Genomic DNA, 13,062 nt, shown 5'->3' with positions numbered 1-13,062 from the left:
GGAGGGGGGAAGAGTTAGGAAACATTTAACTTGCACCATAAAAATATTTATCATGAAGACAAACATAATATGAATTGGATCATCTGTCCATAATCCTCATCACTGATTTTTGCATTAAGAGAAATAACAATAGAAACTATGTGAGCTTCCATGCAGGCACTGCTAAAAGCTTCACAAGCCTTACCTCCTTTTTAATCTTCACAACGACCCTATGAAGTAATTATATTTTAACAGATGAGGAAACTGAGGCTTGGATGTCAATACATTTGCCCAGACTACAAAACTACTTAGACAAAAAAGCTGGGATTTCTAAAGCAGATATGACTGTTCTTTAATCCTTGTGCTAAATCAAACCCCTGTCTTCAGATCCTAATGATGAATAACAAGAATTTCAAGACAATTTTCATGATGGTAAACACATAAAAATACTCCCAAGTTCCAATCATATTCAAAATCTCAGTAAACTATACAATTATGTAATTTATTGGCTAAACTGATATTTTTTTAATGAAAGGGAACACTACAAATAATTATGCAGAGTTAATAGATACCCTAAACCTAAATTACTCTGAGCAAGTGAGAATCAAAATAGTATTTTGGCCAAATCCAGTGACTAGAGCGTCAACCTGCGGACTGAAGGGTCCCAGATTCGATTCCGGTCAAGGACGTGTACTTCGGTTGCGGACATATCTCCAGTGGGGGGTGTGCAGGAGGCAGCTAATCGATGTTTCTCTCTCATCCATGTTTCTAACTCTTTATCCCTCTCCTCCACTCTGTAAAAAAATCAATAAATTAAATAAAATAGTATTTTGCAAGGCCTACTCTAGAGTAAGAAAGTGCATTTTCAGCAAGCTATACTTTTGTGTTATATGGATAAAGATCTTAAAGTATTCATTTCTGGCATGCACAATATCCTTAAAGTGGTGGAGGGAGTGGGAAGAATAAAACAGTTTAAATTATGGTTATGAACAGATGACAAAAGTTCATTATATATCTTTCAGCTATTTAGGCTTTAGCCAATTTGGATGATTTGGTTAATCAACTAATAATGGTAAAATATTAGGTATGCAATTTTTCTTAAGCATTTAATATATTTTTAAGTCATTAGAGGCTATGGAATTTTCCATGGTTTTTTAAAAGTTTGCAAAAGCTAATATACCATAACTGGTTTCAATTTTCACTTTTTAAAAAATGGTTGGTGCCGAGACCGGTTTGGCTCAGTGGATAGAGCGTTGGCCTGCGGACTGAAGTTTTAAATGATTTGAAAATTATATTGTTGGAGAAGAAATTGGTGAGTGTCAGAGTTTAAGGATGGGGAGAGAGGAAGAGTATGGTGAAAGCTATTGATATTTAGGGGTAGAACAAGGGAGATCTTTGTGGTGATGGAGCAGTTCTGTATCTATCTTGATTATGGTGCTGGTTACATTAATCAAAATACATGATACATAGCATAAAGTACACATATGTGCATGTATAGAACTGCAGATATGTAAGATGTTACCATTGGGAGAAACTGAATGAAGGGTACACAGGACCTCTCTATTTTTTTTATAATTTCTTGTGTATCTATAATTATTTCAGAATAAAATGATTTAAAAATGATTTCGAGGGTCTTTTCCAGAGACAGAGTAAACTTTATCACAAAGTTTAGTTTTTCACTATTGATGTGCCTCTATATGTAAAGCATGACTTGCATAAATAAACATGAACATGTCTAACAATTTAGCACTCATTAGTTTTATTTTTCTCCAACTATTTTATGTATTACACTAGAGGCCGGTGTATGGCATCGTGCACTGGGGGGTGGGGTGGAGGGAAGGGTGTGCCTAAGCCGACAGTGAGACGTCTCCCAAGGGGTCCTTAGCGCTGCCACTGCACTCACAAACCGTGAGCCTGGCTTCTAGCTGAGCAATGCTCCCCCAATGGGAGCACACTGACCACCAGAGGAAGCTCCTGCATTGAGTGTCTGCCCCCTGGTGGTCAGTGTGCATCATAGCAACCAGTCGTTCTGCTGTTTGGTCGATTTGCATATTAGGGCTTTATTATATAGGATATTTTTACAAATTTGGCCAATTTAGAATCGTTACCAATGTTTGTTTCTCTTAAACTGATGATTGTATTGAATTTTATTCTGTAATCACTAGCCATTATCCAAGTTAGTATAATGAATGAAAAAGCACAAACTTTAGTGGAGCCAAACATGTGACCTTTTTTTTTGTTTTTTTAATATATTTTTATTGATTTCTGAAAGATGAAGGGAGTGTGAGAGACAGAAATATCACTGGTAAGAATCATCAATTGGCTGTATTCTGCACACCCCCTACTGGAGATCAAGTCCACAACCCAGGCATTTGCTCTGACAGGCATCGAACCATGACTTCCTGGTTCATGGGTTGACTCAATCGCTGAGCCACACTGGCTGAAACCAGATCTGATCTTAAAATGCCATTAACTAAGTACATAACACAACAGATAATAAACATTAAAATTATTGAAGGACTTGTAAGACATACTTTTCTAACAAAGTAATTTATATATTTAAAATAAAAAGTTATTTCAAAAAAGATTTACCTTGTCCTTGAAGATGAGATATATCCAGACCCTCTTTTAGGCGAATAACCACTACTCCATATTGTATGTCAAAGGCATCACTATAATAGGAAAAAGAAAAAAAAATTGTCCCTCCTCTCTAAAATGAAGGCAATAATTGAAGATTTTTAAAATTACTTTCAGCTTTAAATGTCTGATTCTTTAATATGCTTAAAATTCTTTAATATGCTCACCATAGTGTGAGCCAAGATAGTTTCAAATACAATACCATTCCTTTCTCTTTTACTGTAATGTTTCTAAAACTGTTTGCATAAAGATCTTTATAATATTGATAATCTACCTAAAGCAGCTATTTAAAGCAGTAACTATTTTTATCCTATCAGAAACAAGTTAAATTTATGGAGCCAAACCATTATTTAATTTAAACTTATATCCCTAAAGTCAAGAGAAATACATGAAGACAAAAATGGATTTTATTACTGAGAATTAGATCAGATTGTAGAGAATGAAGGGATCATTTCTCAAAGGAGAAATGCGTGTTTGTGTGTGTGGCATTATTATTATGATCTCTGAACGCATAATAATCTGGCCACTCAGTGTACATCCTATATAATAAAAGGCTAATAGGCAAATTGTCTCCTCTACCAGCAGGCAGAACGGCTAACTGCTCATGTCCCCATGGCCAGGCTGGCCAAACCCCACTATGTAGGAATTCATGTACCAGGCCTCTAATTACACACACACACACACACACACACACACACACACACACACACTGAGTGGCCAGATTATTATATGTTCAGAGATCATAATAATCTGGCCACTCAGTGTGTGTGTGTGTATGATTTCCCCAAAAAAATCTATACAAACTTTAGCTGATAGTTCAGTTTTGAAAAGAAAATGTGTTTTTAATAAACACTGCCTTTATAATTATTCAAAGTGTGTGTATACATTTTTTTTGGACACCCTATATGTGTATGAATGTTCATGTCTATATAAAGACAAAAGATCAGTCAAAATGTTTCATTAATAGATCAATTACAAACCCAGATAAGTGTGATTCTTTTCATTCTTATGCTTCTACTACTAAAGACTATATGAAAAACAGGCTTCAAAAATCAGTGAAAGCTTTCAAAATTAACATTTTCTGAACTAAGTTATTGAATTAAAAGGATACTTACTGGAATACATTTATATACATATCCACATCCCTCATATCTGCTTGCAACCAATCTTTTTTAAATCCAAGGACAAGTGTGTTTGGTTTCATACGCCCAAGACCAGCAGCCTAAAATATAAGAAAAATACAACTTTAAAGATATACTTAGTCTTTTATAAAAATCATAGTAACAGGAGTTTTCTCAGTTACATCTTTTGAAAATAGCCATTAAAACATCTAAAGCACATGTGTCAAACACAAGGCCCGCGGGCCAAATCCAGCCCGCCAGGCCTTGCAATGTGGCCCGCACCGCGCTGTCATCACTGCACTCCGCTGTCAGTTTATGACATTGTTAGTTTATGACTGTTCAGTAAACCATTCGGCCCGCGATTTAGGCTGGATTTTAGATTTTGGCCCCTTCTCTGATTGAGTTCGACACCCCTAATCTAAAGGCTAAATGCATTGTTGGTTACAGTTCTGAATCACATCAATACTAAATGCCCCCCAAAAAACAATGAACCACTCCTTTTGTAAGATTTTTAAAACTCAATTCCCAGGGTGTGTGTATTATTGTAGTAAAATAAATTAAAACATTTTACCATTTAAAAATGTACAATTCATTGACATTAATTATATTTACAATTAATATACAACTAACCCCACCTCCTATTTCCAAATCTGTCAAATCAGAAATTCTGTAACCATTAAGCAATAATCACTCATTCTCACCTTCCTCCAGACCTGGTAACATTGCCTTTAGTCTTGCTTATCCTAGATATTCCCTACAAGTGGAAATATCAATGTAAAGTGCCTGAACTATACAGCAAGAGCATCATGTGGAAACTTTTTGGAAATGCTAATTATTGGGTCTTACCTCTGACCTACTGAAATCATTTCAAAGGGGGGCCTAGCAGTGTGTATTTTAATAAGTCTATTAGGTGATTCTCCTGCATAATGAAGTTTAAGAACCATTGCTCTAAGAAAACACTTTCTTCCATAACGTTTATTAAATATATAAGTAGTTACCAAAATGTTCCTATAAACTGTAGGAAAGCAGTAAGATTTACCCACTAGAACCAACTTGGTGAACGGGAGTCACATTCTACTTGAATTACTTAAATATTTTGCACACAAAGGTGAATAATGTAGTAAATAATCATGTACCCACCCACCGCCTAGCTTAAAAAAGTAAACATTACACTCATCAAGTGTCCTGTGTATCTTTCTCATGCACCATTTGTATTTTCACTATATATTCCATTATTTAGACATACATACGTATATACTTTAAGCTTACATATTTAAAAAGTTTGTATTTTAAAATTATTCATATAACTTGCAGTTTTTCCTTAATACTTTTTAAAGTTTATTTTTGATATATAAGGCTCCTTTTACCGTTATATAGAGTTCCATTGTATTATTACACCACAATTTAATTTTGTGATTGACAGCTGAAGGCTGAAGTTTCTTCTTCTTCTTCCACCCCCCCCCCCCCACTATCACATATGGTGTTGGTCAGAAGTTTCAGATAGCCTTTTTCACATGTAAAATTTCCTCTAAGGTATAATCTTAAGAATGAAATGTCCTAGGATATCCGCACTTAGAAATTTGCAGGACATTGCCAAGTTGCTGTCCAAAGTGACTGTCCAATCTACCACACAGTTCAAAGATTCCAATTGTTCTACATAATTTTTAACACTTGGCAGGCTTAATTTTGGTTACTTTGATAGGTATGCAGTTTTAATTTTTATTTCTATCATATAGGTTTCCTCTTCACCTTGTATCTTTGCTCCCTTTTTTCTCTTACTAATTTACTAGTGGCCCAGTGCACGAATCCATGTACATTGAAAGGAAATTAATTAGAAGAAATATTTTAAGAAATATTTTAACCCTTTGCACTCCGAACCATTCTGGACATTGGCTACCAGCTACTCGACGCTACTTTGCGGCGGAAACGTGCATTGAATTAACTCAATTCCCTGTAATCACTAATAAACTGCGATGTCCCCCCTGAGAGGGGACATCCGAGTGATATGCTAGAATTCCGATGTCCCCTGAGAGGGGACAGCAGAGTGCAAAGGGTTAATATCACTACTCGCCTTTTCCCTATAATACAAGTGTCAACCAAATTCACGATAGACAATGACAGATTGAAACACATGCGTGTGGTTGGTGCCAGTGAGAGCTTTCTATAATAAATTTGCTTAATTAGACCTTAGCTAAACTTTTTTCAGCCCAGAGAAGCACCCCAACTTTTCTTCCAGGTAACTGTCAGAAACACAGCAGTAAACATCAACATGAAGCACATTATTATTGTAGATTACACAGGGAGAACAAAGGGTAAAATATTTAACTGCAGCAGAGTTTGACTATGTTCTGCGCAGTGAGAAAACCTGAAGACATTTTTAAGATCCACCATTTATTACTTCTTTTCAGTCAGGTCAAGTTTCTAAACTTTCTAAATCTCCATTTTCCAGCTAATGAAAAGAAAATAGGATTCCACCAAGTCTCCTATCTACCTATTCCAGGACTTCTGTGAGGAACAAATAAGATGAGGCACAGGAAAACACTTAATGGACATTTGGTTAAAGTGTAAAATGTTTCCATCTGTGTTCCTGGGCTAAAGAAGCTCCAAGGAGGAAAGTCACTAGGGAGAGGAAGCTGGGCATTGCTATGTGATGTCATTACGTGGCACCCACAGCCATGTTTCCGGGCTGGGCTGGGCTGTGGGCTCCATTTTGCACTATGGGGTCTCAGCAGTGTGGACTGTGATTTGGTGGGATGTTGCTCTGGAGTGATGGTGGGGCCTCTGTCCCACTTGGGGGGAAACGAGTATTGCTTCGTGGGCATCAGATCCATGGTGCCATTTCTCTGTAAATGGCCAGTGTGCGTCACAGCAGCTCATGCGTTGAGAGTCTGCCCCCTGGTGGTCAGTACGTGTCATAGCGGTTGGTTGGATGGTCGGACACTTAGCATATTAGCCTTTTATACACACACACACACCCGATGAATGATGATTTGTGCAAGAATGATGCTTCCTTCCCCTGGCTGCTGGCACTGTCTTCACTCCGGCTGGAGCCGCCTTTCTGCCTTACCACGCTGCCCAGTGTGGCTGGGGCCATGCAGAACACCTGCATTGTTGCCATGGTGACAATGCAAGCAAGCATCCCACCCACGCCCACATGGTGCCTGTGTATGCAAATTAACCCACCATCTTTGTTGGTTTTTATTTGCATACCCACTCCTGATTGGCTAGTGGGCATTGTGGTATGGTCAATTTGCATCTTCTCTTTTATTAGTATAGATAGATAGTATTGCTTTATACATGGTGGACAAAAGTAGGTTTACAATTGTTCGTATGGAAAATAATATGATAGTTACTAATGTAAGTACTCTTAACCGTAAATCTACCCTGTATATTCTGATCTATCTCCTTTGGTGTATGGCTTCCTTTTTTCGTTGTCATAATAAGCAGAAAAGCATTGTCTCATTTTTTAAAAAAAATCTTTCCTAGCCAAAACAGGTTTGGCTCAGTGGATAGAGTGTCGGTCTGTGGACTGAAAGGTCCCAGGTTCGATTCCAGCAAGGGCATGTACCTTGGTTGCGGGCACATCCCCGGTTGGGGGTGTGCAGGAAGCAGCTGATCAATGTTCCTCTCTCATCGATGTTTCTAACTCTCTACCCCTCTCCCTTCCTCTCTGTAAAAAGTCAATAAAAATATATATTTTTAAAAATCTTTCCTATAAAAGTTTTTAAAAATTGGCCTTTCATACATGTCTTTAATCCATGGATAATCAGTCATCCCAGCTCATCCTTTCAATGCTACCTCAGTCAAATATTAAATTTCCTAAATGGGTGGCTCTATTTCTTCTATTTTGTTTCATTGCAATACCACAGTGTCTTAAAAACTATAGTCTCATATCTGTCAAAGCAACTCCACTCTCACCTCCTATGAATCCTGAGGATTGCCTAACCTATTCTTAACCTTGTGTTTGTCAAGTTTTAAAGAAACACAAAACAGAAAGGGCTTAGGTGAGAGTACTGAGCCTCCAACTTTGATTTAGCAAAAACAGCTCCACAATTAACAATGAGAAAGCTTCTTTTGAAGAAAGGGGTTCCTATAAAAAAATCTGTTGGCAAACACTGTATCAACCCATTTTTTTTTTTGTTTCCCACAACCTTTAGGGGAGATGAAACTGAGTTTCAGATAATTTTATTAACTTGCTCAGTCCAAATTCCATAATAAGGAAGTGGCAGTGTAGCTTTTAAACATACAGCTGATTCTAAATCCAACAATCGGGCTACTATATGCCATAGCATAAACTGAAAAAGAAGTCTAAGTTTAGTACTAGTAAAGAAACAGTGAGAAAGAACTACGTAGAATTTTTTAAAAAACTAAATAAGGGCTGCCATTACATCATACTCCTACAAAACAAAACAAAACCCAATACAGTTAGAGAAATAGGCTAAGATAATAGGTTCTTCAGTAAGCCAAAAGCATATTGTTTTTATAGTTCCTTTAACTCTCAAATTATACATATCTTCGTATTTTACTTTAATACAGATATTTTAAAAGGTTTACCATCTATATCAATATGAAGAATGAAATAGAATGAGAGCTTTTAAGAGCTTACAATAAACTAAAATATCATTTGAAAGGCATAAGAAATTTACCTGCATCAAATACTGTGCTCCTTCTCTCAAGTCATCTGCATGTACTGGAGCATAAAAGGCTTTCATTTTGTTTTTAATAAGCCATCGCTGATATTTAGCTTGATCAATGGACATCTCTTTCATGGCTTGTCTTCGAGGTCCCTGTAAGGTAAAAATATTAATATCTTTAATTGAAAGATAATCTATTCCTCATTTATAAAAATCTATTACCATTTTCCGGCGTATAAGATGACCGGGTGTATAAGACGACCCCCTAATTTTACAGTTAAAACAGGTTTAGGCTTATATTCGCTGTATAAGACTACCCACCACTTCCGAGGCAACACCAGTTCTTTTTTTAATAGACCGCCTCTCTGACTCTGGCCAATCTGAGCAGGCTTTTTACTAGAACACAGTGTAGCTTCGGGTAGAGAACATGTACACTGTGTTCTAGTAAAAAGCCTGCTCAGATTGGCCAGAGTCAGAGAGGCGGTCTATTAAAAAAAGAACTGGTGTTGCCTCGGAAGTGGTGGGTAGTCTTATACAGCGAACATAGGCCTAAACCTATGTTTTAACTGTAAAATTAGGGGGTCGTCTTATACGCCAGGAAATACGGTATATTGGCTTAAACAAGGTGCCTAAACATTGGGGGTTGGGGAGAAGAGTATAATAAGGCATTTCATTTTCATGTAAGTGAATTCTTTCCAATACTTGATTATAAAAAAAAGATGGAGTGATGAAACAGTAAAGGCACACAGGGAGTGCCTGTAGAAGAGAGAATAGAAGAGGAAGAAACACAGACTGAAAAACATAAAGTACATCTTTCTTTCTCATTGTTGTTGTTAAACTTCACCTGAGGATATTTTTTCCCCCATTGCTTTTAAGAATGGAAGGGAGAGAAGGAAGAAGGGGGAGAGGAAGAGAGAGAGAGAGAGAGAGAGAGAGAGAGAGAGAGAGAGAGAGAGAGAGAGAGAGAGATCTTCATTGGTTGCCTCTCACAAGGGCCTGAGAGGGGAGAGACCCAACTCGCAACCCAGGAGTGTGCCCTTGACCAGAAATGGAACCCAAGACCCTTCAGTGCTCAGGATGACACTCTAGCCACTGACCCACACTGACCAGGGCTGGAAATGAGCTTTTTAAACTTGCAATTCAATCTGATCCTTGTAAGCAACACATAAATGTGTTATATACAAACTAGAGGCCCAGTGCACAAAATTCATGCATGGGGGGTGGGGAGGTGTCTCTCAGCCCAGCCTGCACCCCCTCCAATCTGGGATTCTTCTCACATTCCAGGACTGTATAAGACTGTATAAGACTACCCACCACTTCCGAGGCAACACCAGTTCTTTTTTTAATAGACCGCCTCTCTGACTCTGGCCAATCTGAGCAGGCTTTTTACTAGAACACAGTGTACATGTTCTCTACCCGAAGCTACACTGTGTTCTAGTAAAAACTATTTCAGGTTTAGGAAGTCCTAGCTCCCAACCACTCACCTGCCTTTGCCTGATTGCCCCTAACTGCTTCTGCCTGCCAGCCTGATCACCTCTTAACCACTCCCCTGCCAGCCCGATTGCCCCTAAGTGTCCTCCCCTGCTGGCCCAGACACCCCTAACTGCCCTCCCCTGCCGACCTGGTCACCCCCAACTGCCCTCCCCTGCAGGCCTGGTCTCCCCTCAAATGCCCTCCCCTCCAGGCCTGGTCATCCACAACTGCCCTCCTGTGCTGGCCTGGTCCTCCCTAACTGCCCACACTGCCCTCCCCTGCAGGCCATCTTGTAGAGGCCATCTTTGACCACATGGGGGAGCCATCTTGTGTTCTTGGAGTGACGGTCAATTTGTATATCACTCTTTTATTAGATAGGATGTATAAAGCAAAAATCTAAAACTAAGTTTAAGAGCATTCTCTAATTACACATGAATAAGTAAAAGAAAATACAACTTATCTTTCCTCATAGAAAAATTGCCCCATATCTAATTTCTTATGCTCAATATTCCCACTTGAATTGATGAACTTGGAGACAAACTAGAAAACTCCTCAGGTCCCAAGTGGGATCAGTGTCTCAATGTGTTCTTCGACCACCCTACACACACAACACAGCTTTGACTTTGCTCCTATTTAATTAGAAGAGCAAATCTAGCAGGGGCTTGGAAATGGACATACAATACACATTTCTAGTGCCAAACAATAGAACTTGGGAGAAATGCTAATCTGACAAATAATTACTCTAATTTCTTATGCAGAACAGGTGATTCATCTTCTAGTGACTGTTTTCAAATAGCCAAGATGCCAAAAAACAGAAAACTACTTTTGGACAAAGGTTTACCACTATTTTTAATATTTTTTTACTCATGGTAAAAACAAAAATTAATGAATAATTAAAAGGGTTTGAACTTGTAAATTCAGTATTCGCTCTACTCTTCTTATATACTGGTACTAGAAATATTCATGGTGATTTGTCTACCTCCTCCAACCTTTTTTCCTGGTAAGCAAATATTCTCAGGACTTCATGAGAAATTTCAGTAAGAAAAAAGTACATACTACATTTCATTTAGCCCCCTTACTTGGTTATCAAGAAGCTACTTTGCCTAACCAAACCATTCTATAAGGGCAATATAGTTTGCTAAATCTACTCAAAATAAATAAAAAAAACAATTAAGATTTCAAATTCCAATATCGTTTTAGAAATAGGACTTTAAGACAGTTTAGCAGCAAAAACATTATGACAAAAATAACTGCCTCTTTCAAAAAACACATGCAACAGATTTGTTTATCTTATAAAACTATTTCAGGTTTAGGAAGTCCCATAAATTATAAATTATATACACAGTAAAAAAATGTTTTAGTATAGAAAACAAACACTTACCATATGTACATGACCACAGATCATCAAACCAACATTTTTTGTGAAATCATGGACAAGATGAAGTAGAGCTGGGCGTGAGTTTGGAGCACCTGTCATAACAAGACACTGCGGCCTAGTTTAAGATTGAAAATAAAAACAAAATTAGAGTTTAGGTTTTTGGCAACAAGGACATGACTTTAAGTTGTTTCTCGAAGAACATATTATTACACTAGAATTTCATTTATGTAAGTGTCCTCAAGACCCAGGCCAGAGGATTCTCATAAAAGATGCCTGTAGCCAGGGTTTCTTGATATATGAGAAATGCAGAAACAGAACCTTCTTAGAACAAACATCATCCAAATGTTCTTCAAAAGTGATAGGTAGTATTATATATCAAGATTCTGGTAGGTATTACAGAGGGAAACGACCATACTGATTAAAAATTATGTGACAACTGTGCATCTTCTAAAGGTAATAAATATCCCAGTTCTTTCATGGAATTCATAAAACTTCCTCAGAGCACAAAAAACAGGTCACTATCCTTCTTAGCTTGATCACATGATAATTACTAGTACTTCTGCTTTGTAATATTAGCCCTCTATATTCTAGCCTAATTTTTATGGCTGCTGCCATATAAGTAAAAGCATCTATGGTGACAAAAAAAGGGTTCTATTTGGACTAAAGGTTTTCAATCTAATTAATTAAGGTGAGAACAAAAATTCAATTGAGCCGAGACCGGTTTGGCTCAATGGATAGAGCGTCGGCTTGGGGACTGACGGGTCCCGGGTTCGATTCCGGTCAACGGCATGTACCTTGGTTGCGGGCATATCCCCAGTAGGGGGTGTGCAAGAGGCAGCTGATCGATGACTCTCTCTCATCGATATTTCTAACTCTCTATCTCTCTCCCTTCCTCTCTGTACAAAATCAATAAAATATATATAAAAAAAAAATTCAATTGAAATGACAGAGGCATAACTTACATATTTACTTTCCCTGAGTACAAATAAAAATCAGTTTTTTGATGAAAAAATATCTAGGTATCCTTTTTGTAATTTCAAACAGATAAAAAAAATTTAGAACAAGAATTTGTATAATTAAAACAAAATAACAAAAAGTAGACTAAAAATTCTGCCTTCATCACTAATTATTAGGTTAGTTACTGACCATACTCATACAATAAGCATGAAATCCTGAAATGGAAAATATATTAACATTCACCATTTTAGCAAGCTGTCTGAAAAACCAGTTCAGTCTGGGAGTGCTGCTTTGGAGCAATTAAACATGAAATCATCCTCTGTGGCCCGGCCCGCTATATAGTCCACTGCCCCACATGAGCGTTAGCAGGTTAGGTAGGCTCCCAGCCACAGATTACATTTTTAGCCTTCCTAGCAGCTAAAACTAGCCTCTTGACTGGTCTACAGCCCACATGATATTCCTGTGTCCAGGTTGTGTCCTTTAATAAGGAAGCTGGCCACCTTCCATACTTTCCTATAAGCTAGACGATGGATGGAGTAATGACATTGACCACTTTGACAAAAACACCTCCTATGGAATGGCTGACTGAGAAGATACAAAGAATGTGTGACCCGAATGACCAAGTGCAGCAAATCTAATTACCATGAATCATCCATCTGTCTCTGGAATATCACATAACACCGATGTCTATCTTATTTAGGCACTATTTTTTTTCAACTTTTTGTTATGGTAATTTAAGTTATACTCAATATTACTTTGGGAAATTAATTTGTAGTTCTTATCTTAATAGTAAACATAGCACAAAGGCATACATTATTTGGTACAGTTTTATCATACCAAAAAAGGTATGGCACAAAATATATTAGGGATGACGGTTAATAAC

General features: G+C 37.6%; 1 protein-coding gene across 2 annotated transcripts in view; it reads right to left on the bottom strand.

Annotated features, from left to right (window-relative positions):
• SLC12A2 (solute carrier family 12 member 2) overlaps positions 1 to 13,062 on the bottom strand; it is an 86,704-nt gene that overhangs the window by 15,004 nt on the left and 58,638 nt on the right. For both annotated transcript variants that reach the window (XM_084880947.1, XM_084880948.1), the window contains exons 16-19: positions 11,226 to 11,337; positions 8,384 to 8,524; positions 3,732 to 3,838; positions 2,572 to 2,651 (exon numbers count right to left, since the gene is read on the bottom strand). In XM_084880947.1, coding sequence (XP_084737073.1) covers positions 2,572 to 2,651; positions 3,732 to 3,838; positions 8,384 to 8,524; positions 11,226 to 11,337 — 440 coding nt within the window. The remainder of the gene's footprint in view (positions 1 to 2,571; positions 2,652 to 3,731; positions 3,839 to 8,383; positions 8,525 to 11,225; positions 11,338 to 13,062) is intronic.

The sequence above is a fragment of the Pipistrellus hanaki genome (genome assembly GCF_964339955.1).
Source record: "Pipistrellus hanaki genome assembly, chromosome: 4".
NCBI classification, from domain to species: Eukaryota; Metazoa; Chordata; class Mammalia; order Chiroptera; family Vespertilionidae; genus Pipistrellus; species Pipistrellus hanaki.
Note: the sequence above shows the minus strand (reverse complement) of the source record. Positions and strands in the feature narration are given on the sequence as shown.